Raw genomic sequence first — 27,697 nt, 5'->3', positions numbered from 1 at the left:
TCAGGAAGACAGGTACATGGAAACATGAAGACACTGTGCTGCTTTCTTCGTGGAAACACGTGCAGATGAGGACGTGATGCACACGGCCCTTTGAGTGTGGGTCCTGGCGAGGGTCACCTGCCAGGCAGATGAGGAGCTCCAGCACTGAGCGGGGTGAAGGCTGGAGGTGAAGGTCCCAGTGACTCAGGGGCACTCCTTGTGGGGAGGACCCCACGGATGTGCAGAACAAGCTGCTACACGGTGGAATGGGTAGGAAGGAGGAGGATGGGGACAGTCAGAGAACAGGGGGATGGGGGTGTTCATGTAGATGGAGGGGTCACCAGTCAGCACTTCTAAGCCTGTTCCCAGATGACCCTCAAAGTGAAGCAAAATCAAGTGTGCTGTATAGAAAGTTTGAACTCACTGAGTTAAGTACTAAGATAGCAAATCAGCCTTGGCAGCCAGAGCCCGTGGGTGGGTGGCTGCAGTGGGTAAGTTTTTTCCAGGAGACGGATAGAGAAGGAGTGGAAGGCTTTGGGGGAGGTGGCCAGCCGGTCCTCTTTTGTTAGCATCACCCTGGGGAAAGATACCAGACGTCAGGGTGATAGCTCTGGCTCAGCACCTACTCCCCAAGCAGTGAGGAAAGGGAGCTAGGGAATAAGTTGGGAGTAGGGTGTCTTGTGTTAAAGCATGCCAGGTCCTCCTAGAGCCCTGGCTCGGAGCCCATCCAGAGCCCCAAAGGCCTGTGGTGGTTTCATCCTACTCATCCTTGGATGTGAAGCTGCTGAGAGTGAAACCCAGGGTGACCCAGAACTGACAGGAAGCAGAAACCAATGCTCTGCTATCAAAGTGCAATATCCTGCTTGCCTTTGGGAATCCTCCCCTTCCCAGAAGAACAGAGGACCACGGAGTACTAGGGAAGAAACAGCTATGGGAACGTAAGGGTGTCATGACCCAGGGGATGGGAGCTGTGTCAGGGAGGGGATGCCTCAAGTGTCTGTTCATCACACGACTCCAGCCCCTTTTGCTAAAGTCCTGTTGATTTTAACAGTTGTCCCCAGCATATGGGAATGGAATGATTGGTTTGGTGAATTGAGATATGGGCTTATGAGAGAAGGGGCTGGACAGAGCCTGGTAAATGCAGACTCTCAACCTGCCCCAGACCTGGAGGTGGAGGACACTGACCTGTCTGCGAGTGCCTTCCACACACATTGACGTCACCTCAGCAGGTGATACAGGGCCTGGGGTTTGGAAATCTGCCTGGTGATCTGACTGCCCCTGGGCCTGACCCCAGGGCTCCGGAGTAAAATCTCTGAGCCTGAGGAGGACATCAGTCATACAGTCAGCTTCCTAGAGCTTCTCCAGTTTTCAGAACTCTGTGCTAAGGTCTTTTTGTTGTTGTTGTTTTTTCGGCTGTGCCATATGCTTTGTGGGATCTTAGTTCCCTGACCAGGAATTGAACTCATGTCATCCACAGTGAAAGCATGGAGTCCTAACCAGTGAACCAGTAGGGAATTCCCCAAGGTAATATTCTCTGAAGTATGTTTTTACTGGCAATTTCAGAGTACCTAATTCTTTTTCTCTTTTCCCTTTCCACCAGGCACTGGGAAATCATGAATTTGATAATGGTGTGGAAGGCCTGATTGATCCACTACTCAAAGAGGTCAATTTTCCAATTCTGAGCGCAAACATTAAAGCCAAGGGGCCTCTAGCGTCTAAAATTTCAGGACTTTATTCACCATATAAAATTCTTACTGTTGGTGATGAAGTTGTGGGGATTGTTGGATACACTTCAAAGGAAACCCCTTTCCTCTCAAATCCAGGTATTTTCTTCTTTTACAGCACTCATTGCTTGAAAATAGGTGGCACTAAATCAGTGTGGCATTATTTTTCTGGATGGTTGGTCAAAGTAGGAACAGTGTGTGGTGTTGGCCACTTGTGGATGTCATTGAAATATCAATTTAGTGGTTTCCAGTTGCCCTAAGTAACTTCTTAAAGACCCTTGCTCTCCTGCTCAGTGAAATGTTGACATCAACAGTAACATTGCTTAATTCAGCATATTCAGAATTTGGATGAGAGGGCCATTTATATCCTGTGCTGATGTCAGAAGGAGTCATTTATTGGGAAATGAGAGTCACGTAACTCACCCCTTTTTTCTGTGGAACCAGGGAGCCCAGAGCCAGGGTTTTACCTCAATTTCCTTTTTTCTAGTATGATTATTCTATGAATAGTTAGCTCCCTTTTTAATTATCTCTTGTTTTAATGGCTTTGTTGTATCTGGCTTTCTGGGAAATATATATATATATTTTTTTTTTTTTTTGAATGGTCTTTTGTGTGTGTGTGTGTGTGTATCATACAACAGATAAATATGTATATCTGCTATAGCCATATATACACACACATATATCTGTATAACCCTAAGACCATTCAGAAAACCATTTTTGAGTCACTTTTACAGGAATGGTTTGGCAGTGAAAACAAAAAAACATTTTTCCTAAATTGCAAGTGAGTCACTCAGTCATGTCAGACTCTTTGCAGACCCATGGACTATATATAGTCCACCAGCCTCCTCTGTCTGTGGGATTCTCCAGGCAAGAATACTGGAGTGGGTTGTCATTTCCTTCTCCAGGGGATCTTCCCCACCCAGGGATCAAACCCACATCTCTTTGCGCCTCCTGCATTGGCAGGCAAATTCTTTACCAATGTGTCACCTGGGAAGATTTTTCTAAATTATCCAAGTCAATTTTCTTTCCATATTTGAAGAAAAAAAGGAAACAAGGGTTTTTGGCAAGAACAAACTGATAAAGGAAATTTTAGAAAATGACAGAAATGTCATGTGTTTCCTGTTGCTGTTAAAGTAGTTGCAGGCCATCGGAAACAACACAAAAGTCAGTGCACTTGACCCTGAGTGGTGTGAGCTCAGAAGCAGGGCTGGGCTGCTCTCCACTGCTGGGGACCTGGGGTTCGTCAGGCACCCCAGGCGCCAGGTGACATCTCTCCCCCAAGCCTTTGCACGTGGTCCATGGCTGTGGCTGAAATCATTGTGAAAATGCCACAGCAGGCACCCGTGGACCTCATGAATTACTGGCTTTTGAAGAGCTATGTGAGTGGTCTTCTGACTAAAAAGGATGTGGCCCCACTGGAGGTACCCAGAGTACAGTCTCAGGCTTCTCTCCACCATCAGCATGGCTCTGGCCCTTCCGTCCCGCTGCTTACAGCAAGGTGATCAGCCCTTCCCAGGTTCAGGGCACCTTCTGTCTGGGCCCCCGGGGGCTTTCCTGCCCAGAGGCGAGGGTGGTGATTACAGAGTGAACCAATCACTGACGTGGGTTGGGCTGGGGTCCTGAGGCCCAGTTGCCGCAGGTCGCCCTCTGGTGAGACGCTCCTGCTGTGAGTCCCTAGCACCCCCCGAAAATGCCTCCCCTGATCACATTTGTCCTCACTCTGGGCTTCCTTGGGAGCAGCCCGAGGACAGAGCTAGCCTGCTCTCAGTGAACATCTGGAACCTAATAGAGGGGCCAGCTCAGGATCTCTGACTAAAGATGTGGACATGTTGAATAACAGAATAGTTATGTGTCTCCATGATGTCTGTTCCTTCCAGGGGGATTTGAGTTCATTAAAGGTAGAATCTAATTAATGTCATAAACAAAGTTGGGGAGGGAGGGAAGAGGGTCTGGTGAGTGAAGGGCAGGATGGCCAGCTCGGGGGTCAGGTAGACACGATGAAGACCCTCCTTGGCCCCCTCTAAGGTGTGTGAAGAATCCTGGGGCAAAGGGCATTCCAGAAGCGAGGTCAGAGTCATCTTCTGAGACCCATGCTGCCAAGGGCAGGGACCTGCCTGGTGCCAGCACGAGGGGCTTCCCAGTGAAAGCTGTGAAATGAACACACAAGAGCAGGCAGGTGTGGGGCCACAATCCCAAAGTAGTAGGTGTTTAGTTTCCTGGAACATGGATTCTAAGAGAAAGCTGGAAAGTGGGGTGAGGACTGGATTGTTGGGCTGAGGAGTTCAGCATGATTTGGAGAAAAACGTTAGTCCCTTCTTTCATAGTCAGCAATAAGGAGACTTCCCTAATGGTCCAGTGGTTCACTTTCCCATGCAGAAGGTATGGGTTTCATCCCTGGTTGAGGAACTAACATCACATGTGCCTCATGGCCAAAAAAACAAAATGTAAAACAGACACCCCTGGTGGTTCAGACAGTAAAGAACCACCTGCAACGTGGGAGACCTGGGTTCAGTTCCTGCGTTGGGAAGATCCCTTGAGAAGGAAATGGCAACCCAGTCCAGTATTCTTGCCTGGAGAATCCCATGGACATAGGAGCCTGGTGGGCTACAGTCCACGGGGTCACAAAGAGTTGGACACAACTGGGCGATTAAGCACATAGCACAAAACAGATGCAATATTGTAACAAATTCAATAAAGACTTTAAAAATCGTTCTTAAAAATAGTCACCAATAAAAAGATAGAAGAGGGGGATGGTGGAGAGACGGGGCGGGGACCAGCCTTGCTGGGACTCAGACGGCACCTTACCAGATTACGAAAGACGTGAGAGCTGAAAGGACCACACTCTTTCCAGCATCTCCCAGGAGAAAGGGGCTGCATCATGTAGGGACCAGTGCAGGAGCTGGGCAGGGGTGCAGCAGTGTCTCGGGGGACGCTTGCTTCTCCCAAGACCACAGGCTCAGCAGCCTGGCTCCTTCTGTCAATCTCTGGCCCCAAATATCCAGCCTCAATCCTTCAGTCCTGGTGGCCTGGGTGCCCACAGGCATAATTTGTATTTCTAGCACATTTCATTTATTTTATTTAGATAATGAAATTTCTCTCACTCCCTGGTGGCTCAGATGGTAAAGAATCCACCTACAATGCAGGAGATGCAGGTTGAGTCCCTGGGTTGGGAAGATCCCTGGAGGAGGGCTTGGCAACCCACTCTAGTATTCTTGCCTGGAGAATCCCATGGACAGAAGAGCCTGATGGGCTACAGTCCATGGGGTTGCAAAGAGTCGGACATGGCTGAGCAACTAACACTTGCACTTTTCCCTTCATATTATCCTGAAATAAATCCCATGCCTTCTGTATGTGGGATGACCAATCATGTGAGGTTTCTGATGTGTTAGGAGAATACATTCCTTTGTCCTCAGAGGCCTTTCTCTCAACTTTTTGTTCTTTCCTGCCCACCACACTGAAGCAGAGGATGAAGCATAAGTCTCAGCAAACATCCATTCAATTACTCATTCATTCATTCCCTCTGGGGGCCTACCTCTGAGATACTGACCCCAAAAAGCCCTGCCCACTGGATCTTCCCATTTAGTGGGAAAAGAAATAGATGAGGAAAATGTTTGGTACACCAGAAGGTGGTGAATGCCACAGAGAGAAATTAAGCAGAAGTGTGGAATGGGGAGGGTGCACTTCATTGTTTTAAGGGGAGATCAGTGAGAGGATCAGTGTTGACACAGCACTGAGGGTGACCTGGGAGCCTTGAGCTTCTTGGGGTGGCTGGCAAGAATAATCAGATGATTCTTAATGGCCTCATTGCAGACAGTGATGGCCAAGCTGTTATAACTCTTGATCTTTAAATGTTGCCCTGTGAGCTACTGGCAGCACTGCAGATCCCATCCACATCTGTGAACCACTTGTTTTCAGGCTGTCGGTCTGGGGTACCCCCAGCTTTACCATCAGCCTTGCTGCTTATTTTCCATGCTCTTTGGCACAAATCATCTTAACTGACTCGAGGGACTCCAGAGTTCCCTCCTGGAACACACCGAGACCCTCAAACACCACAGCATCAGAAGTGATATGTTTAACCATCTCATAGCTCCATAGATGAATACTTTTCAAACTGTACATAACAGACTCCTGGGTTTTGAAAAGTTGTTAGGAAACTGATTCATCTTTTGGCATTTTTGTTTTAGGGTTGGTTCCAGATCCTCTGGAAGGTCCGGAGTCACAGCTGGTTGGCTGTGACTTCAGGGCAGCGTATCTGTATTTGTAGTCCTGTCTGTGCCAGTCAGAGCTGTAAGCCCTCCAGCCATGCAGTGATTTGACTGCAGGACAGGGACAAAGGGAGAGCCTGGTGGGCTTACCACACCGGGTAGTGCGAGCCTGCAGCACACAGCGCCCAGCTGTGCGGTCACACTCACACTCGCCAGGCAAGCTTCAGCTCCCACTGTGTAGGGGGTGAGCCTCCTGGGAGGGATGCAAGGCTCCCAGGGCCAGCAGTCCTCGGCAGATTAGAACGCAATCTAATCAGTGCTCAGCGATGCTCTAACACTGACCTTATCCAGTGGACGAGACAGCGTTGTCAATGGCGTCAATTCAAGGACTAGTCACTGACAAGAGTTTTGAGTTTGAAGACTGATTGTGCTGAACCTGCAAACAAAGCCATACAGTAGCTAATCTTTTTTTTTAAGTTTTATTGAGATATGATTGACATCCAGCACTAAGGTATATAGCATAATGACTTGGCATGTATACAGTCCAACATGTTTATGTGCTCAGGCATGCTTTGTGTTGACCTAATGGAAGTCTGAATAAAAATACAAATAGATTAAAGAAATAGATCACAAATCTGAACCCTGCTTACAGTTTAAGATTGAACTCGAGCAACATAGTATCATCCGCAGCCTTAAGCCAACAGGCAACCTTGTGTGTGTGTGTGTCTTAGACTCTCAGTCCTGTCTGATTCTTCGTGACCCCATAGACTGTAGCCTGCCAGGCTCCTCTGTCCCTGGAATTTTCCAGGCAAGAATACTGGAGTGGGTTGCCATTTCCTTCTCCAAGGGATCTTCCCAACTCAGGGACTGAACCCAGATCTCTTGCATTGCAGGCAGATTCTTTATCATCTGAGTCACCAGGGAAGCCCCATTGCAACTTAAGGGAATGTAACTGAGAATATTGATGTGAATTTTTATTGGCTTTGTAGAGATATTACACTGAACTTATACATAAGTTTTGGTCTTAAAAATTTAAGAACTTTAGATAGTAAGGTGTTTTTACTTGATATGCTTATATAATAAGCAATATGATTTTAAAAAAAGCAATTGTTGAGTAAATGTCCATTTTCTTTTCTTCCTTAGGAACGAATTTAGTATTCGAAGATGAAATCACTGCATTGCAACCAGAAGTAGATAAGTTAAAAACTCTAAATGTGAACAAAATTATTGCACTGGGACACTCTGGTTTTGAAGTGGATAAACTCATTGCTCAGAAAGTGAAGGGTGTGGATGTGGTGGTGGGAGGACATTCCAACACGTTTCTCTACACAGGTAATGGTCCCGGGAGGGTTAGATAATATATGTTGATATAAAGTATAATATGTATTAATATGTGTAATAATGTATATAAGTGATACACACCGAGTGATAATGTGTAAATCTTACTCAAAGAGACTTTTAAAAAAATTTTGTATTGAAATACAGTTGATTTACCACATTGGGTGGGAATGACTGCAGGCAGGTTGCAGACAAAGTATGAGTGTGATGAAGACGGTGCGGATGCTGACAGAGATGCCAGCTTTCTTAGCACAGGTGACTTTGCCATCAAGCATCTGAGAGCCACTTAAGTAATTCAAGATGGGGGAGTTGGCTAGACTGAGGATGCCAACACCAAGAAACCCCACTGGAGCAGGTCATCGGGCAACACTGGGTGGAGGTTAAGACTCTGGTGTGGACGGTCTAGACTACTAACAAGGGCTGGGCGCCTGTCGGCCTGGCCTCCCTCATTGCTAGGATGAGGGTCAGTTATAAGCATTGCTGTGGCTTCATGTGCGTGTGAGTGGACGGTGGTGAATTGCCTCAGAACAGGGCCTGGAGCTCTAGGCTCTCACTTCGGCCATGTCCCAGCTCTGGAATAAGACACCCTCCTGGTCTTTCCTTAGCTTCCCTCTGAGGCAGCATCAGCGCCTGAGGACACACAGGAAGAACTCGGCGCATCCCACCCCTGCATCTGGTAGAGCAGTGGCTTCAAAGGCGTTTGACTGTGATCCATAGTAAGAAGGGTGTTGTTCACGAGGACCCAGTGCGTGCTCACACACACACACACACACACACACACACACTGAATGAAATATTTCCCAAGGCACTCGGGGTGCACCCTGATATTTTCTGTTCTGTTTCACTTTTTTGAATTCATTGGCTGTGCTGGGTCTTCACTGCTGCGAGAGGGTGTTCTCTAGCTGCGGCAGCGAGCAGGGGCTGCTGTCTACTTGCAGTGCTCAGGCTTCTCACTGTGGTGGCTTCTCTTGGGAAGCGCAGGCTCTAGAGTGTGTGGGTTCTTAGTTTCGACATGAGCATTTAGTTGCTCTGCGGCATGTGGGATCTTCCTGGACCAGGGGTTGAACGCCTGTCCCCTGCATTGGCAGGCAAGTTCTTAACCACTGGAACTCCAGGGAAAAAGTCTACTTTTTCACTTTTTAAGTGCCAATTACCACCCACTTAATTAATTTCTTCATATTATAGCTAGGCTATATTTTGAATGCTGAGTTTTCAATGAGCTATGGCCAAAATGGGCAAGAAGAATTAAAGGAATCCGATGCCGCCTCTCAGATGTTGAAGGCATTGCCACACTCCCTCTGACTTGCCTTAGACCCTCTGAAGGCCCAGCCACCATCCGCAGCCTTGGTACACGGCCATCAGTCAGTGAGCCCGGCTGGGCCTGAAAAGGCTGAATGGCTGTGCCCCGCCTCCCATTAAATTCTGCAGCCTCTTGTTCTGTTCCTGTCACTTTGGTTCCAGCCAATGAGATCCTGCAAAAGAGAATGTGTCTTCTGCTACGGAGATGATAAATGATGAATGACTGGTTGAAAGAAAGATTTGCGGATAAAAATTATACTATTTATCCACAAACTTTGAAGTAGATAATTACAGTCTCGAGAAAAAACTACCTGTAGAGTTAGTATTTTATCTCATATTTCATGATTGCTTACCAAGATTAAATTATTCTCATGAAAATGTTCGGTTTGGACACTCATCATTGTGAGGAATGAACTTAACAATTAAAGGGAATTCTAGGACACAATAGGAAATGAGATATGTTTGCTTCTTTAAATATATTTTCCCAACCTTAAAAAGCAAACAGAAAACAAAACAACAACAAAACACAGCCCTTCACTACATTGCCTTGAGAATTAACATAAAGTTGGGAATTCCCTAGCGACCCAGTGGTTAGAACTCTGCACTTTTACTACTAAGGGCCCAGGTTCAATTCTGGTCCAGGAACTCAGATCCAGCAAGCCAAGAAAAAGACAAAAGAATTAGCATAAAGTTAGATATGCTTGATTAATCAAATTAGGGTTAAAATAATGCATGATTTCCTGGAGAAGGAAATGACAACCCACTCCAGGATTCTTGCCTGGAGAATCCCATGGCCAGAGGAGCCTGGCGGGCTACAGTCCATGGGGTCACAAGGAGTCGGACACGACTGAGCAACTAAACAACAACAACAGCAGTGCATCGTTTGTGATCTTGTCTCCTGAGAACCATTTCAGCAACACAAGACCCAACACACACACTCACCTAAAACAGTTTCACAAAGCGTCTAAATTGTACCTGATATTTTATGTTCTGTTTAAATGCTGTAACCACTTACTAAAGAGGTTTGTCTTGTCCATATTTTTAAAGACTCAGTTTTAAATGAGGCAGGCCAAAATGGCCCAAACAGTGCATGAACAGTTTCCCTCAGAATACTGAACACGACTGCAGGTGCTTTGGACGACAGCCGCCACGCACGTGCAGGCCAGGCCAGCCTGGTATTGCCTCACCATTCTTATGTCAGGATGAAGATGAGAGAACTTTCCTGACCAGCTTTGCAAAATGTCAGGGCTACAAGGACGAGGGCTAGAATGCAGACGTCTTCTCTAAAGGAATTAAACCCTAGAGTTATGAGCTGGTCTGTGCATTTGCCTTGGGAGAAGAAAAGAAGTAAAGTGCGTTCAGACTGAAAGATGTGGCAGGTGTGACAGAGGACTCCTCCGTGTGTGACCCTTGAAAGCAGACAGGCTCCTAAGATGCTGTCACTCTGTTTGCCTCCCACTATTTTAACTAGTTTGGATCATGCAAGTCTATCTGGTTAGCTGTGGCTGTGGTGAGTGTAGGCATGCGTTTCTCCCTCTGCGGAGTTAAAGTTTTAGGTCTACAATCCCTTCTGTTCAGAGTTTCTTGATCCTATCAACTTGGACTCTCACCGCTTTTTCAGCAACTTCACTTCTGGAGTCGCAGCCTGAGACTTAGTCATCATCCTGAATTGCTCATCCCCACAACCCCACTCCCTCCTCCCCGTAAGGCGCTCTCACCTTATTCTTCAGCAAGCTGCCTGCAGCCTCACTGAAACCTCAGTCTGGTGAACCCTCCACCCCTCCCAGCCCAGCAGGTGCCACTTCTCTTCCTTAGCCTTGGAACACCCATTGCAGCCTCACCACCAGGTCTCTAGTTGATTCAAGGAACACAGGTGCCAGGACTGTTGAGTGAATGCCAACAGATGCGGCTCCTTTAAAAGTAACATTTCTTCAGAATTCCCTTGCAATCCAGTGGTTAGGACTCTGCAGGGGACCCAGGTTCAATCCCTGGTTGGGGAAATAAGATTCTACATGCCACGTGGCACAGCCCCCACCCTGCCCCCTCCCCACACACACACACAAATTTTTTAAGCAAGATTTCTTTATTTGGAGTTTTTTTTTTTTTTCATTAAGTACCTAATTGTGTTGCTTCTGGATTTCATCACACATTTCTTAAATATGAAATCCGAGCCTTGTCATTGACTTAAGAGAACATAAGTGATTTTAAAGCACACAGTATTTTATTCTTAAAATAAATGAAGTTCACAGTTTTAAGTATAAACAGAACCATGAAGGCTAGTGTTTGTTCTTCCCACTGCAGCCAGCAGCCAGCTATGCACTGTGCAGGGGTGGACCCATCCCTGCTTCATTAGAATAAGTGAAAGAGGGCAAGAGATTTGGTTGTGCTTTGCAGTCATTGTTCATCTTACCATTGATTTTCACTCTTGTAGTTTAGATAATCTTGCCTTTTAGAACAAAAAAGGAGTCTTGACTCATTGGAAAAGACTCTGATGCTGGGAGGGATTGGGGGCAGGAGGAGAAGGGGACGACAGAGGATGAGATGGTTGGATGGCATCACTGACTCGATGGACATTGAGTCTGAGTGAACTCCGGGAGTTGGTGATGGACAGGGAGGCCTGGTGTACTTCGATTCATGGGGTCACAGAGTGTCGGACACAACTGAGTGACTGAACTGAACTGAACACCTACAGGATAGGGAAACACTCTCCAACAAAGAACCACTTCCTCTGGGCATCCATAGGACTGAGGATGTGTGGGTTTGAGTGAACTGGGAGAACCAGCCACAGGGCAGAGGTGTGGCTGGTAGCTTCAGAGATGATGGCCACCAGGCACAGGGACTCACTCTTTCTGAGAGTCATTACTCAGGACCCCTCAGTCAACTTCCAATTTCAGCACCAACATCCTTCACGAAGCGAAACCAGAGCCTTCTGGCTAATGATTTCTGCAGCCACGTAACACTGATCGGTTTTAGAAGCATCTCATGGAAGTGCTTTCCAAGGAGAAGAGGGACGAGCCAAGCCCCAAAAGTGAAAAGAACAGCTATTAAATTAATATAGAAGAGGATCATGTCATTTGGCAGGCTGAGTTGTAGGAAAGCTGATGGCCAACTACATATTGTGAAATCGAAAGCCTACTCCTATCACAGAGTCAAATCTCATCAAATCTCTCCCTGGAGGAGAGAAGAATCTTTTACATTCCTGCTGTTCTGTTATTTCCCCTTGATGGTCTTGGAGACGGATTTCAATTCTCTGATTTCTCTGGCAAGCGTCATGGGATTGTGGAGAAGGCTTTTGCGCTCTGATGGATCCAGTCTCCCTCCTGGGGTTGGTCACTGCTGGCTGGCCAACTTTGCATGCATGCGTGTTTGACTCCTTGTGACCCTATGAACCATAGCCTGCTAGGCTCTTCTGTCCATGGGATTCTCAGGCAAGAATACTGGAGTGGGTTGCCATGCCCTCCTCCAGGGGATCTTCCCAACCCAGGGATCAAACCCACATCTCTTAAGTCTCCTGCATTGGCAGGCAGGTTCTTTACCACTGGCTCCTCCTGGAAAGTCCTGTCCAACCTTGGACATGTCTTAACCACTCTAGGCTTCAGTTTTTTATTTTTAAAAATGGTTGCAATGATTTGACTACCTCAGAGAATGTTGTAGGGATTAAATAAGATTGTATAGTAACAGAACTGGACCCCAGAACATAGTGGGTCCAAGAAAAAAATGTCAATTCTCTAATATTCTGTAACACAGGAAAATGTATGCAATTTCATTTTAAATGAAAAAGAGGAAGATACAAGAAATTTTTTATAACTATACAGAATTTTCTTACCCAGACTGTAGTAATTTGACATTTGTGTACGTGTGCCAAGTTGCTTCAGTCCTGTCCAACTCTTTTGCGACCCCATGGACTGTATTCCTCTAGGCTTCTCTGTCCATGGGATCTTCCAGGCAATAATACTGGAGTGGGTTGCCATGCCCTCCTCCAGGGGATCTTCCTGGCCCAAGGATTGAACCGGCATCTCTTATGTCTCCTGCATTGGCAGGCAGGTTCTTTACCACTGGCACCACCTGGGAAGCCCCTTGACACTTGTAACTCCAAACAAATTTATAAGGTCACTCCTCCCTTTAGTAAATGGAAAGACTCTTTATCCTACAAAACTTAGGGAACACTGGAGCTCTTCTTACCCTCTTCCCCCAAAATCTGACCATTCCTTGGGGAGCCTGTATTTTTCCTGATCCCCTTGGTCCTAATTCTTTCTTGTGTCTCCTCTGTTCTTACCTCTTTCAAACCATTCTTCTTATGTATGAAGCACAGACCCAAATATGGAAAAGTGACCTTTCTTCTTGATCCCTGCGAATTCCATCCACACAGGGCAGCTTCCTTTCAAGTCTGCCAGGCCCTGCAGGGGACCCACCACTGTGCAGCCTCACCTTCCAAGGCTCCAGCACCTCAGGGCGTGCCTCACTGGCTGACTTTGTTCCCCAGCCCACCCTCCTCCCCATTCTCATCGACCTCCCATTCCACGTTCTCCTGTTGTTCCTCCTGTCCCCACACCCTTTATCCAAGGCTACTTCCTGAAACTCAAATGTCTCCCACTATTTTTATGCAAAAAAATAAGCTCTTTGCATACACCCCTGCCCTGCCGCATCCCCATCTTTGTCAGGGACCCTCCTTGCAGGCAGGTCTGCCTCACCTCCCCATGGGAAGAAGGAGAGGGACAGGGACCCAAGTCATCATTAGGGGAGCCTGTTGGACCCTCATTCTCTCACAGGCGTTCATTAGACAGAAAATGGTTTCTCCCTAGAATGGATTCTGCCACCCATTTCCCTCTCTTAGCAATCCATAGACATATATTTTTTTAATTGAAGGATAGTGGATTTGCAATGTTGTATTAATTTCTGCTGTACAGCAAAGTGATTCAGTTATACATACATATACATTCTTTTTCATATTCTCTTCTGTTGTGATTGATCACAGGACGGTGACTGTAGCTCCCTGTGGGCTACAGTACCACCTTGTCGTTCATCCATCCTGTATGAGAGTTTGCATCTGCTAATCCCACACTCTCAATCCATCCCTCCCCACCCCCACCCCACTGGCAACCACAAGTGTATTCTCTCCATACATACATTTTTTTTAATTCACAGAAATTATATTGGTTATTGCCAAGGGGTGGCAGTGGGACTGCAAATAATGTTTTTTTTTTTTTCTCCATTTGCCAAATATTGTCATGCTAATTTCACATTGATCTAAAAAAAATTTTTTTAACCTCTCTAAGCTTTTAGGGGAACCTGTTGGACCCTCATCCTCTCACGGGCATTCACTAGACGGAAAATGGTTTTTCCCTAGAATGGATTCTGCCACCCATTTCCCAAGTCAACAGACTTCCCTGGTGGCTCAGACAGTAAAGCGTCTGCCTACAATGCGGGAGACTGGGGTTCAATCCCTGGGCCAGGAAGATCTCCTGAAGAAGGAAATAGCACCGTACTCCAGTATTCTTGCCTGGAAAATCCCATGGACGGAGAAGCCTGGTAGACTACAGTCCATGGGGTCACAAAGAGTCGGACACAACTGGGTGACCTCACTTTCACTTTCTTTCAAGCTTTGTAAATGGAACCATTAATCCTAAGGTTTGTTAAAAGAAAATTTTCTACAATGTACTGATCAGTAGGCTTTTATTCAGCAATTCATGGATGGAGCAGCATCCCATCTGGCAGAGAGAAAAGTCACTTGGAAGGACTGTAGGAGGCCAGAGAGTCTTAAAGACCAAAGGAGGAGTAACAAGGAGGTTGTTGTTGTTGTTTTCGGTCACCTAGTCATGTCTGACCCTTTCGACCCCATGAACTGCAGCACACCATGCCTTCCTGTCCCTCACCATCTCCCCAAAGTGTGCCCAAGTTTATGTCCATTGTGTCAGTGATGCCATCCAGGCATCTCATCCTCTGATTCCCTCTTCTCCATCTGCCCTCAATTCTTCCCAGCATCAGGGACTTTTCCAATGGGTCAGCTGTTCACATCAGATGACCAAAATACTGAAGTTTCAGCTTCAGCATCAGTCCTTCCAATGAGTATTCAGGGTTGACTTCCCTTAAGACTGACTGGTTTGATCTCCTTGCTGTCCAAGGGACTATCAAGAGTCTTCTCCAACACCACAGCTCCAAGACATCGATTCTTCGGCACTCCGCCTTCTTTAAGGTCCAGGTCTCACAACTGTACGTGACCACTGGGAAGAACACAGCCTTGACTATACAGACCTTTGTTGGCAAAGTAATGTCTCTGCTTTTCAACACACTGTCTAGATTTGTCATAGCTTTCCTGCCAAGAAGCAAATGTCCTCTGATTTCATGGCTGCAGTCACCATTCTCAGTGATTTTGGCCCTGGGCCTTGCTGACATTAGCTTCCCTTCTGTGGAGCCTGTGTGTGGGGCCTGTGGGCACAGACTGGGGGGTCTGGGTCTGCCTGTTCTGGGAGAGTCTCGCAGAAGACAGGTGGTTCTGGTTTACTCACGGAAAGCTTAGCATGAGTGACTCCATCTTGGAACTGATCTGGTTATTTTACAACTTGAGCTCTTATAAATATAGCTGTTAAATTTTTTTTAAGGCGCTGTATAGACTCAATTTGAGAACCTGACCTAAATACACAAATGGCCAAATGTATCTTCTTACCTTGAAACAATAAGAAACTGGGAGTATGATGCTTTGTCCCAAGCATCTGGGCTATGACTCTCTCAGATTTCTTGTCCTCAGTCTATAAATTTCTCTCAGGCCTAGAAACTCTTAGGATTGTCGGTTTTGCCAGCTCATGTGTAAGGACATTTCCAAATGCTCTGTCATACCGTGAAAGCAGAACTTTGGCTTCCTCACTAGAAGTCCTCTGGGTTCTAAAATAAGCCCACTTTTTAAACTAATTTGTATTGGAGTATAATTGCTTTACAGTGCTGTATTAGTTTCTGCTGTACAGCAAAGTGAATCAGCCACACGAATACATCTATCCCCTCCCTTTTGGATTTCCTTCCCATCCGGGTCAACACAGGGCATTAACTAGAGTTTCCTCTGCTGTATAGTAGGTTCTCATTAGTTATCTATTTTACACATAGTATCAGTAGTGGAGTAAGTTCATATGAATTGTGCATCCCATGCTCCACTGCTCACCTGTGTGGCTGAAGCTCATGCTTTGTGGAAATCAACTGCTCAGACCCTCACTGAATAGAAATACCTAGCATTTCCCAGGGTACACAACCACTCTGGAACACCCTCTCCAACTAAATGCTAGTTTTCTCTAAAAAAAAAAAAAGAGAGAGAGAGAGAGAGGCCTGTTATAACACAAATCATTCTCTCTTTGTCTGTCCCATTTCTTTGGACTCTGCATTTTTTGTCTTTTTTTTTTCATATTTTTAAGTGGTGGAAAATTGTTTTACAATCATATATTGGTTTCTGCCATACAACAACACAAATCAGTCATAATTTTATATATCCCTTCCCTCTTGAGCTTCCCACCCCTCTGCATCATCACAGAATGGCCAGGCTGGGCTCCGTGTGTTATTTAGCAACTTCCCACTAACTATTTTATACATGATATGTATATATGTCAATGCTACTTTCTCGATCCGTCCCACCCTTACCTTCCTCCATTGTGTCTACAAGTTTGTTCTCTACTAAGTTCATCAGTTGGAGAAGGCTATGGCACCCCACTCCAGTACTCTTGCCTGGAAAATCCCATGGGCGGAGGAGCCTGGTAGGCTGCAGTCCATGGGGTCACGAAGAGTCAGACACGACTGAGTGACTTCACTTTCACTTTTCACTTTCATGCGTTGGAGAAGGAAATGGCAACCCACTCCAGTATTCTTGCCTAGAAAATCCCAGGGATAGGGGAGCCTGATGGGCTACCGTCTATGGGGTCGCACAGAGTTGGACATGACTGAAGCGACTTAGCAGCAGCAGCAGCAGGTTCATCAGTATCATTTTTCTAGATTCCATCCCAGTTGCCAGTTCAGTCACTCAGTTGTGTCTGACTCTTTGTGACCCCATGGACTGCAGCATGCCAGGCTTCCCTGTCCATCACCAACTCCTGGACCCTCCTCAAACTCATGTCCATCAAGTCAGTGATGCCATCCAACCATCTCATCCTCTGTCGTCCCCTTCTCCTCCTGCCCCCAATCCCTCCCAGCATCAGGGTCTTTTCCAATGAGTCAGTTCTTCACATCAGATGGTCAGAGTATTGGAGTTTCAGCTTCAGCAACAAATGAATATTCAGGACTGATTTCCTTTAGGATGGACTGATTGGATCTCCTTGCAGCCCAAGTGACTCTCAAGAGCCTTCTCCAACACCACAGTTCAAAAGCATCAGTTCTTCGGTGTTCAGCTTTCATAACGGTCCAACTCTCACATCTATACATGACTCCTGGAAAAACCATAGCTTTGACTAGATGGACCTTTTTTGGCAAAGTAATTTCTCTGTTTTTTAATATTCTGTCTTGGTTGGTCATAGCTTTTCTTCCAAGGAGCAAGTGTCTTTTAATTTCATGGATGCAGTCACCATCTGCAGTGATTTTGGAGCCCCCAAAAATAAAGTCTGTCACTGTTTCCACTGTTTCTTCATCTATTTGCCATGAAGTGATGGGACTGAATGCCATGATCTTAGTTTTCTGAATGTTGAGTTTTAAGCCAACACTGGAGAATTTTGAACGTTGGAGAATTGAGCATTTTGAGCTTGGAGAATTTTGAGCGTTATTTTGCTAGCATGTGAGATGAGTGTAATTGTGTGGTACTAACAGTCTTTGGCATTGCCTTTCTTTGGGATTGGAATGAAAACTGACCTTTTCCAGTCTTGTGGCCACAGCTGTTTTCCAAATTTTCCATCATAGTGAGTGCAGCACTTTCACAGCATCATCTTTTAGGATTTGAAATAGCTCAACTGGAATTCCCTCACCTCCACTAGCTTTGTTCATAGTGATGCTTCCTAAGGCCCACTTGACTTCACATTCCAGGATGTCTGGCTCTAGGTGAGTGATCACACCATCATGGTTATCTGGGTCATAAGATCTTTTTTGTATAGTTCTTCTGTATACTTCTGTGGAAACTTCTGGATTCCATATATATGTGTTAATATATGGTGCTTGTTTTTTTGACTTACTTTACTCTGTATAAGAGACTCTAGGTTCATCCACCTCACTACAACTGACTCAAATTCATTCATTTTTATAGCTGAGTAATATTCCATTGTATGAATGTACCACAACTTCTCTATCCATTCATCTGTCGATGGACATCTTGGTTGCTTCCATGTCCTGGCTACTGTATATAGTGTTGCAATGAACATTGGGGTACATGTGTCGTTTAGAATTGTGGTTTTCTCAGGGCATATGCCCAGTGGTGGGATTGCTGGGTCTGAACTCTGTTTTAACAGGCCACAGTGATAGAACCAGAGGACAGCTGTGTTGTTAGGATTTTGTTTTTAATTTTTATATAAAACAGTGTTCTATATTGTAAAAAAAAAAAAAAGAAGAATTCTGATATCTGAAACCTATTTGCAAAGCAGAAATAGAAACATAGACATTAAGAACAAACACATGGACCCCAAGGAGGGAAAAGGGGGTTGGGATAAACTGGGAGATTGGGATTGACATACACACACTGTTATGTATAAAATAGATAACTAATGAGAACCTACTTGTCACAGAGAACGCTACTCAGTGCTCTGTGGTGACTTAAATGAAAAGGAAATCCAAAAAAAGAGGGGGTGTATGTATACATATGGCTGATTCCCTTTGCTGTACAGCAGAAATTAACACAACATTGCAAAGCAACTATGAAAGTGAAAGTCACTCAGTGGTCTCCGACTCTTTGCAACCCCGTGAACTGTACAGTCCATGGAGTTCTCCAGACCAGAATACTGGATGGAGTGGATAGCCTTTCCCTTCTCCAGGGGATCTTCCCAACCCAGGGATCAAACTGGGGTCTCCTGCATTGCAGGCGGATCCTTTACCAACTGAGCTATCAGGGAAGCAACTATACTCCAATAAAATTTTTTTAAAAAAAGAATGCTGGTATCTGGAAGGATACTCGGCCATGACTTAATCTGCTGTGAAGAGAAGAGGGTGGCGGACCGTAGGAGTGTCACTCCGTCCCCTGCTCTGTCACACTGGGTGGCCTTTGCCTCACAAGGTGAAGCAAAGCCCTCAGGCCTGGCCCCACAGGGCAGTGGAGTCCAGCATGCCAGGACTTGTTGGAGCTTGGAGATGTTTATTGAGTAAGTGAGTGAGTGTATGAGCCCGTTCCCACCCTGCCAAGTTCCTGTAATTGCCCTAGCCAGTTGCGACTGGGTAGAGGCACACAGCCTGGGTTGGATTCCAGGGGGTTTGTGCACACTCGGGTACCACTCAGAGATGCATCATCTCTTTAGACCTCACTGAATATCTAAGAGCAAGAATGTGGGCAGTAAATCGAAGCACGTACAACACAGAGGGACACGGTCCAGATATGGAGACTGTTGGCGGCCCCTTGAGTCCCTGGAGGAGATGTGACAGCCAGTGTGTCAGGGTTGGGTACAGAGGTGGCCGAGGAGCTGGTGACTCACCTCTGTGGTTGCAGAATGCTTCTTGACAGCGGCTGGCCTGAGTGTCCGCTCACAGAGTGCTTCTTGGCCCACCTACTTCATGGCTTGCAATGCCAGGAGATCTCCAGCATGCAGAAGATACTCATAGCTTAAAAAAAATTAAACCCTCTTGGTTTCAACCACTGAGCAAATCTCTTATTTTACAAATACAGGAAATACATTTAGGTTCCAGGAACTAAGAGTCTCTCCCAAGGTCACCAGATTGAAAGGGAGCTACACCCAAACCCGTTCTCTCAACAGGCAGCTCATTCTGCTTTACAAGCCCCACCCAGCTTGTTGAAGAAATTAGATAGAGGGAAGTTGGGAACTGGGGCTTGACTCCCCTTGACATATGGATTCCTCCACAGGAAGGGCATACACATCTTGTCTGATCTGAAAAAGAGCTGGCTAAACTACTCAAGCATAATCATTCAACATTTATCAACCACCTGCTATGTGCTGGGCCAGCCCCTGGGCCCTTATGGAACTCACTATCTTAAAAGGGATACTGATGCTGATCAGATTTTTTTTTTTAAGTATGCAACAAAATCAATCATATATACTTACAAAGCATGCTGTGAAGAAAGAAGTCCACAATGCTGGGAGGGCAGGTGTAGGAGGCCCTGACCACGTCTGGGGAATTGTCAGAGAGTGTTCTGAGGAACTGACATTTAGACTAAGATCAGAAAAATGTCCAGGAAGTAACTTGGTAACAAATTATCACTAACCTTTATTGAACATTTACCTGAATCAGGCTTCATATGCTTCATTAACTTCTTAAATCCTCCCAGGAACCCTCCAAGTCAGGTATTGTTACGTTCTCCATTTTACGGATGAATAAACTCAAGCAAAAAAATGGAAATAATTCACCCGTGGGCCTCTGGTTCTGAGTCTTACTCTATGTTTGTGACTGTGCAGGTGGGTGTGGTGTGAGAAATGAAGACACTAAGGTTGCTGAAGTGCAGAGCAGAAGGTCCGCATGAAGCTGATCTATAGCGGCCTCAGCCTGCAGGAGTTTTGGTTTCTGGCCAGAGATCCAGTCAGGTTGCAGCTATGAGAGCACCAAATCCTAGCCACTAGACTAGTGGTCAGTGACAAGAACCTGGCCCTTCAGCTTTGCAGAAAATTCCCACAAAGAGGGAAAGTAGTGAAACAAAGAAAGCACTTATGAAAAGGAAAAAAGAGTACTGTACGTGTGGATAGATACATGGATAGACTCAGAGAGAGTCACTCCCTCGTGGTAGCTTGAATTACTTATACGGGGCATTTCTTCTGGGTTTCCGTTGATTTGCCTGCATATTTGGTGTATCTCAGGATCCTCCCGTATGTGTACATGCATCTCTTAGCCAAGATGGATGCTACCAAAGAAGCCTATGGGTAGTTAGTATCACTTAGCATCACTCCCCTTTTGACCTCCAAGGAGTCTTCCTATACATATGTAGTCAGGGAGGTCTTCTGATTTCAAGAATGAGAAATAATGTGATCTTTTTTTCTTCTATTTGGGCAGGGCTTAGCCTCTTCTTTTGATTGTCCTGCTATTTTCATCCTGGAGTATCTGCCCTGGGGGTGATGGGGGTGGTGGGCATCTACCTCCTGCCTCAAAGCAGGGCCATATCATGTACGTCTGATAGGTTATGACGTTCATGACAAAAATTACAGTGTTGCTACAATTTGGGTAGCATTGTGGTCTGCTCGCCCCACTATGCAGAAAAGCCTATCTACTAACATCAGGTTGCAGTGAGAGAAAGTACAGCATTTATTTGCCAAGTGCCAAGCGAGGAGGATGGGTAACTTGTGCTCAAAAGACCCAAACTCTCCAATGGCTTTCAGGGGACAATTTTTAAAGGCAGTTTTGCGGGTCGGAGTTACAACTGGTGGACCTTCTTCTGATTGGTGGTAGTGAGGTAACAGTGTGATATTTCAGGAATCTTAATCATCAGTCTTCTGGTTCTAATTGGTCTGGGATCTGCATGCTTGTGGTCAGCATAGAGTCACCACTCTCCACCTGGATGAGGGTAGGGGAACAACTCAAAGCTATATGTCAGATTGTTACGTATATCCCTTGTGGAGAAACTAGGATTCCGTTTTTCTTCCCCTGCCACTAAATTATTATTTTTAAGCTATCGTTGGTTTTCTTGCTTGACTATTTTCCCTTTGTTTCTTCAGTCTCTAACTTCCCTAATTAGTAACTGCTTGAGTCTTTGGAACCCAGGGAAAGTCTAGGAGACTAAAGCCTTTTTCTACAAACAAGCAATAGGGAACATAGAGGGACTTTTTTTTTTTTTTTACCTGGGAAGGCTTTGCAGGGTCCTGATCAGTTTTGCTGTTCTCCCTAAGGCCAGTGATAGATGGCATCATCCACTCAATGGACATGAATCTGAGCAAACTCCAGGAGATAGTGAAGGACAGGGAAGCCTGGTGTGCTGCAGTCCATGGGATGGCAAAGAGTCGGACATGACTTAGCCACTGAACAACAACAACTAAGGGGATAGGAAATATTTTAAACCACGGAGTGCACGATCATATTTGTGTTTAGAAAGATCATTCAGGCTGTTGTGGGGAAACTGGATCAGAAAGAGGAAAAGAAGAGATAGATATATAGACATCAGTTAGGAGGCTGTGCAGTGGCCCAGGGACAAGATAATGGTGACCAAAGTGTGACTCTTCTGAGATGTTGAGGAGTAAACAGATGAAAAAGCAAGCACTTCCTAGTCATTTAAAAGAGACACTCAAGTCCCTTAGAGGCATTGATGTGAAATATGCAAATTACCAAGTACTTTAATCCAGTCCTTTTGTAGGAATATTGGAAGTTCTTGGGGCTTCCCTGATAGCTCAGTTGAGTTGGTAAAGAATCCACCTGCAATGCAGGAGACCCCAGTTCAATTCTTGGATCGAGAAGATCCACTGGAGAAGGGATAGGTGGTATTCTTGGGCTTCCTGTGTGGCTCAGCTGGTAAAGGATCTGCCTGCAATGTGGGAGACCTGGGTTCAATCCCTGGGTTGGGAAGATTCCCTGGAGAAGGGAAAGATTATCCACTCTAGTATTTTGGCCTGGAGACTTCTATGGACTGTATAGTCCATGGGGCCACAAAGAGTCGAACATGACTGAGCGACTTTCACTTTCACTTTCACTTTGGAAATTCTTAGACCAGTCCCATTATACATTAAAATCATCACATGGACCGCCTCAAACATTCTACAGTTCATTCAGCCAGGACTTCCCTGGAGGTCCAGTGATAAGACTTCACTTTCTAATATAGGGAGTGCAGGTTCGATCCCTGGTCAGGGAGCTAAGAGTCCACATGCCTAATGGCCAAAAAACCAAAACATAAAACAGAAGCAGTATCATAACAAATTCAATAAATATTTTAAAAATAAGCAATTCATTCAGCCAAGTGAAAACTATGTTGAAGGTCTGCTCCCTGGCATCTCTGTGACCACATGATCCATCCACTGGGCCACCAGACAGGCACTTGTCAAGGCCAGCACTGGGAACCCCCACGTCCTGAGGGGCTGCTCCCTCGCTGTGCTGGGCAATGCCCGGTGACCAGGAGAAAATGTCAGCCCACACCTCCTTCCTCCTCAGGCTTGCTCCCAAGATTATTTGTTTGCCAAATGGCTGAAATAGAGTTCTGGTAAATCATTTCTCCCCCGCCAAGAAAACACGCTTGGATCTAAAGACGTGTGGTTCCGTGTGTGGAGAGAATATTTGGCGCCTGAGCATCTTTGGCTGAATAGAGGGCTGTGGGAACTGTGAACGGTTTCCCTGGATTACATTTCTCTGCCAGCGGTTTTCTGGGGTTGATGAGTGGAGGGGAAGCAGAGTTGTGGAGAAGGCTGCCCTGAGCCAAACTAGACTGGTTGTTGCCTCAGCTGCATGGGAAGCGTCCTCCTTGTTCCTAATTAGGTCCATCTGGGATGAAGATGACACACCATTTGTTCTAACAAAAGGCACATCAAGGCCTTTCAAGAACTGGAAAAGGTCCCTGTCCTGCAGGAGCTGGGGGTTGGTGGCTCCTATTTCTAAAGAGCAAGCTGATCTGATAAGACATCTGACCGAATAGTTAGATTCCAAATTTTTACATTCTGTTTAAATTCAGATATATATATGGAAGGCAGAAAAATAGAGACCAAAACAGTCAGGCTTGCCCTTCTTGGGTTTCCAGGAATCTGCTAGATTCCTTTCTGAAACAGACTTAGGGCCTTTGCCTACTGGATGGGGTGTTCTGCGCCACCTCGTGGACATAATGGAAACTGCACCTTGCCAAGGTTCTCTGAGCTCAAAGGAGGAACCTTCTCCAGCTGAGGGGGTGGGGGAGGGCTGCTATACCCCCTTCCTCTGAAGTAAAAAGCAGGCTCCAAGCTTGTCCAAAAAAGGACCACCACAGAACCGATTGAGGATGGTGTGAGCATTAACCTTCCTTGCTATTCTGCAATGCCTCCAACCATCTACAACAGTCCTAGCCACCATCTGTCCTGATCCGTGCAAATGGAGATGGGACATGGCCTGCCCTGGATCTCTAGTCAGGTGCTTTTGTGAAAATAAAGTTCCAAGGCTTTTTTCTTTTTCCATGGGAAGCAAGAAAATGGGAAGTTAATACGGGCAACAGCTTGTTCCTGCTTTTGGAATGTTGGTATTTGCAGCATGTCTGCTCTGTGATTACTGAGGACAAGAGCAAAAGCAGGACTGGGTTTTTCATAAAACATTCACCCCAGCTTGTCTTCAGTGAAGAGGGAAGCCCAGACACAGCTTGGAGCACAAGGGCACAGCCCCAGGCTTGCACTTGCTTTGGACAGTGGCCTTTGGAAACTAACTCTTACAGGCTTCTGAAAACAGCACATCATCGGCCGTGTTGGGAGGTAGAGAGAACAGAAGCTCCAGTGCCTCACAATCCTGTTTGCAACCCCCTCCTTCACAGACCAGCTGCATAACCTTGGGCACAAGGCCTATGACGCCCGGTACACAGGGTGTACAGTCTGTACAGTGGGGGCAATAATAGGAGCTGCCTTGTGGGGTGCCTGGAGGGCTAAACTAGATCTGGTCCAGGACTGGCTCCTGGCTGACTCTCCTAACTGGTCCAGTGAGCAGCCAACACGAGCTGAAGTTGCCCAGGCCCTCTGTGAACATCTAATAGGAAGCGCTGGTGGTGGGTGTGTGGAGGGAGGTGATAGAAACAGTGGCAGGTCAAGGGTGTCTGTTTCGTTGTCTCTGACTCAGGACAGCCCAAATGAGGTCCTGGTCCCTGTGGAGGTGAGATAGGAAGTGCAGGGTGCCCACAGGAGGTTGCAGCTATAGAATTGGAACATGTCAGGTGAGGTGATCAGAGACCAGGGCTCAGGGTCCCACTGCCCCGGCTCCCACCCTCCCACAGGCCCGTGTCTAGAAGGCAATGCTGGGGTGGGTCTCAGCGTCTGGCTGATAAGCGGCACTCAGGTTCTCCCAGGGCTCCCCTTGGAGACAATTCAGCAGAACTTAGCTGGTCTGTGGTCTGGCTGGGGCGGGTGGTGTGTGCACTGGTCAGCTCCTGGCATGAGTGTGGCCATTCCACAGGGCACCAAGGGGACACAGAACTCAGCAACAAAACCTAGGGATGGCCCTTTGTCATTTCTCTTTTTGTTTAATTAAAGTACAGTTGATTTACCATGTTAATTTCTTGTCATCTCCATTAAAGAGTCTAAGTTCCCAATGTACATCTAGAGTTTCCAAGAGGTTGCCATCCTCTCATAAGGGAAAGAAATACACATGTAACGAGTTTCTACTGTGTCCTAGACATTACACAAGGGAGATTAGATGTTTCATCCTCACAACAGCCCCAGGAATTATTTTGCCCATTGTACAGGTGGGAAAGGGCTTCCCTGATGGGTCAGTGGATAGAGACTGCCTGCAATGTAGGAGACACAGGAGTTGTAGGTTTGATCTGGAGTGAGGCTACTCACTCCAGTATTCTTGCCTAGAGAATTCCAAGGACAGAGGAGCCTGGTGGGCTACAGTCCATAGGGTTGCAAAGAGTCAGACAAGACTGAGCAACTGAACAACCGACAGGTGGGAAAACTGAAGCTCAGGGAAGTGAAGTGACTTGGCTACGCCACCTGGTTGGTGAGAGTGGAGCCGGGTCAGGACGGAGACAGGAGAGTTTAGCAGTGTCGTATCTTTGTGTGCCCCCAGCACCAGGCACGGTGCCCTGGACTTAGGAAGAGCTTAGCAAATGTCTGCTGGGTTGAGAATGGGAGGATTCATGTGCCAAAAGGGCATTTGGAAACCGGGGCAGATGCCCAAGCCGGGCTCTGAAAGACCAGCTGCGTAGAGCAGCAGCTGGAGAATCATTGGTTCAGAATTTGCAGTCACCTGGCCGGCGGCCTGCAGGCCCACAGCCAGCTGTGAACAAGGCCTGACTTGATCAGCTCTGGATCTTTCATTGCAGGCAATCCACCTTCCAAAGAGGTGCCAGCAGGGCAGTACCCATTCATAGTCACTTCTGATGATGGACGGAAGGTTCCTGTGGTCCAGGCCTATGCTTTTGGCAAATACCTAGGCTATTTGAAGGTTGAGTTTGATGAAAAAGGAAATGTTGTCACTTCACATGGAAATCCCATTCTTCTCAACAGCAGCATCCCAGAAGGTATGTGAAATTCAGGGCAGTGATCCACCAATTGCAAAATTAGATGGCTGGATTGTGTTTTATTTGCTTTGTTAACGTTTCAGGACAATGTTTCTGAAGAACTGAGTTTCTTCCTTGAGTTTACCCTACTGTCTTCTTGGATAAGGAGATTTAAAACACACCCAAATTTCAGAAGCCAGGGCTTCTCTAAGCCCTCTCAGCACCAGACACTGTGTCACTGCTTGTTGTGCTTTTACAGCTCTACCCTGGCACAGGAGAACCGCTCTCAGCTCACGTCCCAGAGGAGAGCTGGGGGAGACCTGGGTTCAGATAGGGAAAGACTGGTGATCAGGGGCCCTGGAGAGTCAGAGCTTCTGACAGCCAGAGGGAGGGGCCAGGACCCCATAGCAGGCCCTCTCATCCCTTTACCTGCCCAAGTATAAGCCTAATCATTGCCCACATCTGCACCACAGATGCTATCCCCAATGGGCCAGCAGGTAGTCAGATGTGATGAGTTGATTTTGGTTCACTTGGCATTTTAAGATCCAAGCAGGGCCTTATTTCCAGGAAATAGAACAGATGTGCCTAAGGAAATTTCCTGGTCAAAAACCAAAATGTACACAAATATGGTGAAGAACTGTAGACTCACGCCAGGTTAGCTGAATGATGTCTTTCTCTCATGTTTAAGCCAGTGTGAGATCTGCTTTAACTGCAGGCTGATTTGTTTGTTTTCTTCTAGATCCAAACATAAAAGCAGACATTAACAAATGGCGGGTAAAATTAGATAACTATTCAACCCAGGAATTGGGGAAAACAATTGTCTATCTGGATGGCACTGCTCAGTCCTGCCGCTTTCGAGAATGCAACATGGGCAATCTGATTTGTGATGCTATGGTGAGTGGTTCCCGGGAGAGCAGGGCCCACGCCTAGGGAGGGTGGAGGAGAGATGGAAGAAGGAAGGGAGGATGTGAGGATGGACCGCCTGATACAGAATGAAGACGTTTAAAGATTAATGCCCAAATAGGTAACCAATGAGGACCTGCTGCATAGCACAGGGAACTCTACTCAGTGCTCTGTGGTGACCTACATGGGAAGGAAATCCAAAAAGGGGAGGATATACATGTAACATACAGCTGATTCACTCTGCTATACAGCAGAAACTAACAAAACATTATAAGCAACTGTACTCCAATACAAATGTTTTTTAAAAATTAATGCCCAGATATAAGCTTGGTGTGGATTCGCACTGAGTACCCTGGGAAGGTGCCTGAACCATACCAGTGGACCACCCCTGTTTTGTAGAAAGTTTTCACTTTTATCTCAGGTTCAAGAGGTTTGTTAACAAAACAAGCCACTCGTTATATACAAATAAATAATACAAATATTTATCAGAGAATTATCTAGCTTACTTTCAATATACTAACACTAAAAGAAAAGAGAAATAGGAACAGCAGAGGATACATCACCAAATTGGGCTTTGACTAACAGACAGTGCTGGGAAGTCCCGTGACATAGCACAACAGTGCTGGGAAGTCCCACGACACAGCACATCTGGAGTTCCAACTGGGAAAAGGTTCAAGGCAGCATGTCTGCTCTGTGGATGAGACTTCAAAGGTTGCAGTCTGGGGTTCCCGCTCACAATTCCCAGGCCGCAAACCATCATCATCAGTCTGCAAGCAAAACTGCAGCTCTGGTATTGTGTTAATCTTTGTCATGTAGATTATGTAGGTCTTGGAAAAGACCCTGATTCTGGGAAAAGATTGAAGGCAGGAGGAGAAGGGAGCTGCAGATGATGAGATGGTTGGATGACATCATCGACTCAGTGGACATGAGTTTGAGCAAACTCCAAGAGATAGCAAAGGAAGGGGAAGCCAGGCATGCTGCAGTCCATGGGGTTGCAAAGAGTCAGACACGACTGAGCATCGGAACAACAACCTTTTTTACAATGCTGTTTGCTTTGT

The 27,697-nt window shown here is 46.3% G+C and overlaps 1 protein-coding gene and 1 long non-coding RNA gene across 2 annotated transcripts in view; one reads left to right on the top strand and one right to left on the bottom strand.

The window, feature by feature from the left end:
• NT5E (5'-nucleotidase ecto) overlaps window positions 1–27,697 on the top strand; it is a 73,050-nt gene that overhangs the window by 35,222 nt on the left and 10,131 nt on the right. Inside the window, exons 2-5 of the mRNA XM_086317867.1 lie at window positions 1,580–1,802; window positions 7,052–7,240; window positions 25,560–25,757; window positions 26,476–26,630. Of these exons, the coding sequence (XP_086173993.1) occupies window positions 1,580–1,802; window positions 7,052–7,240; window positions 25,560–25,757; window positions 26,476–26,630 (765 nt within the window). The remainder of the gene's footprint in view (window positions 1–1,579; window positions 1,803–7,051; window positions 7,241–25,559; window positions 25,758–26,475; window positions 26,631–27,697) is intronic.
• Window positions 19,209–21,419, bottom strand: LOC147366057 (uncharacterized). The gene is made up of 2 exons (XR_015133181.1): window positions 19,705–21,419; window positions 19,209–19,246 (listed from the first exon to the last, which is right to left on the bottom strand). It is a non-coding gene; the product is annotated as an uncharacterized LOC147366057 (long non-coding RNA).

The sequence above is a fragment of the Bos grunniens genome, chromosome 9 (genome assembly GCF_055505025.1).
Source record: "Bos grunniens cultivar Pamir isolate PY7600 chromosome 9, Bosgru_T2T1.0, whole genome shotgun sequence".
In the NCBI taxonomy this organism is placed as follows: Eukaryota; Metazoa; Chordata; class Mammalia; order Artiodactyla; family Bovidae; genus Bos; species Bos grunniens.
Note: the sequence above shows the minus strand (reverse complement) of the source record. Positions and strands in the feature narration are given on the sequence as shown.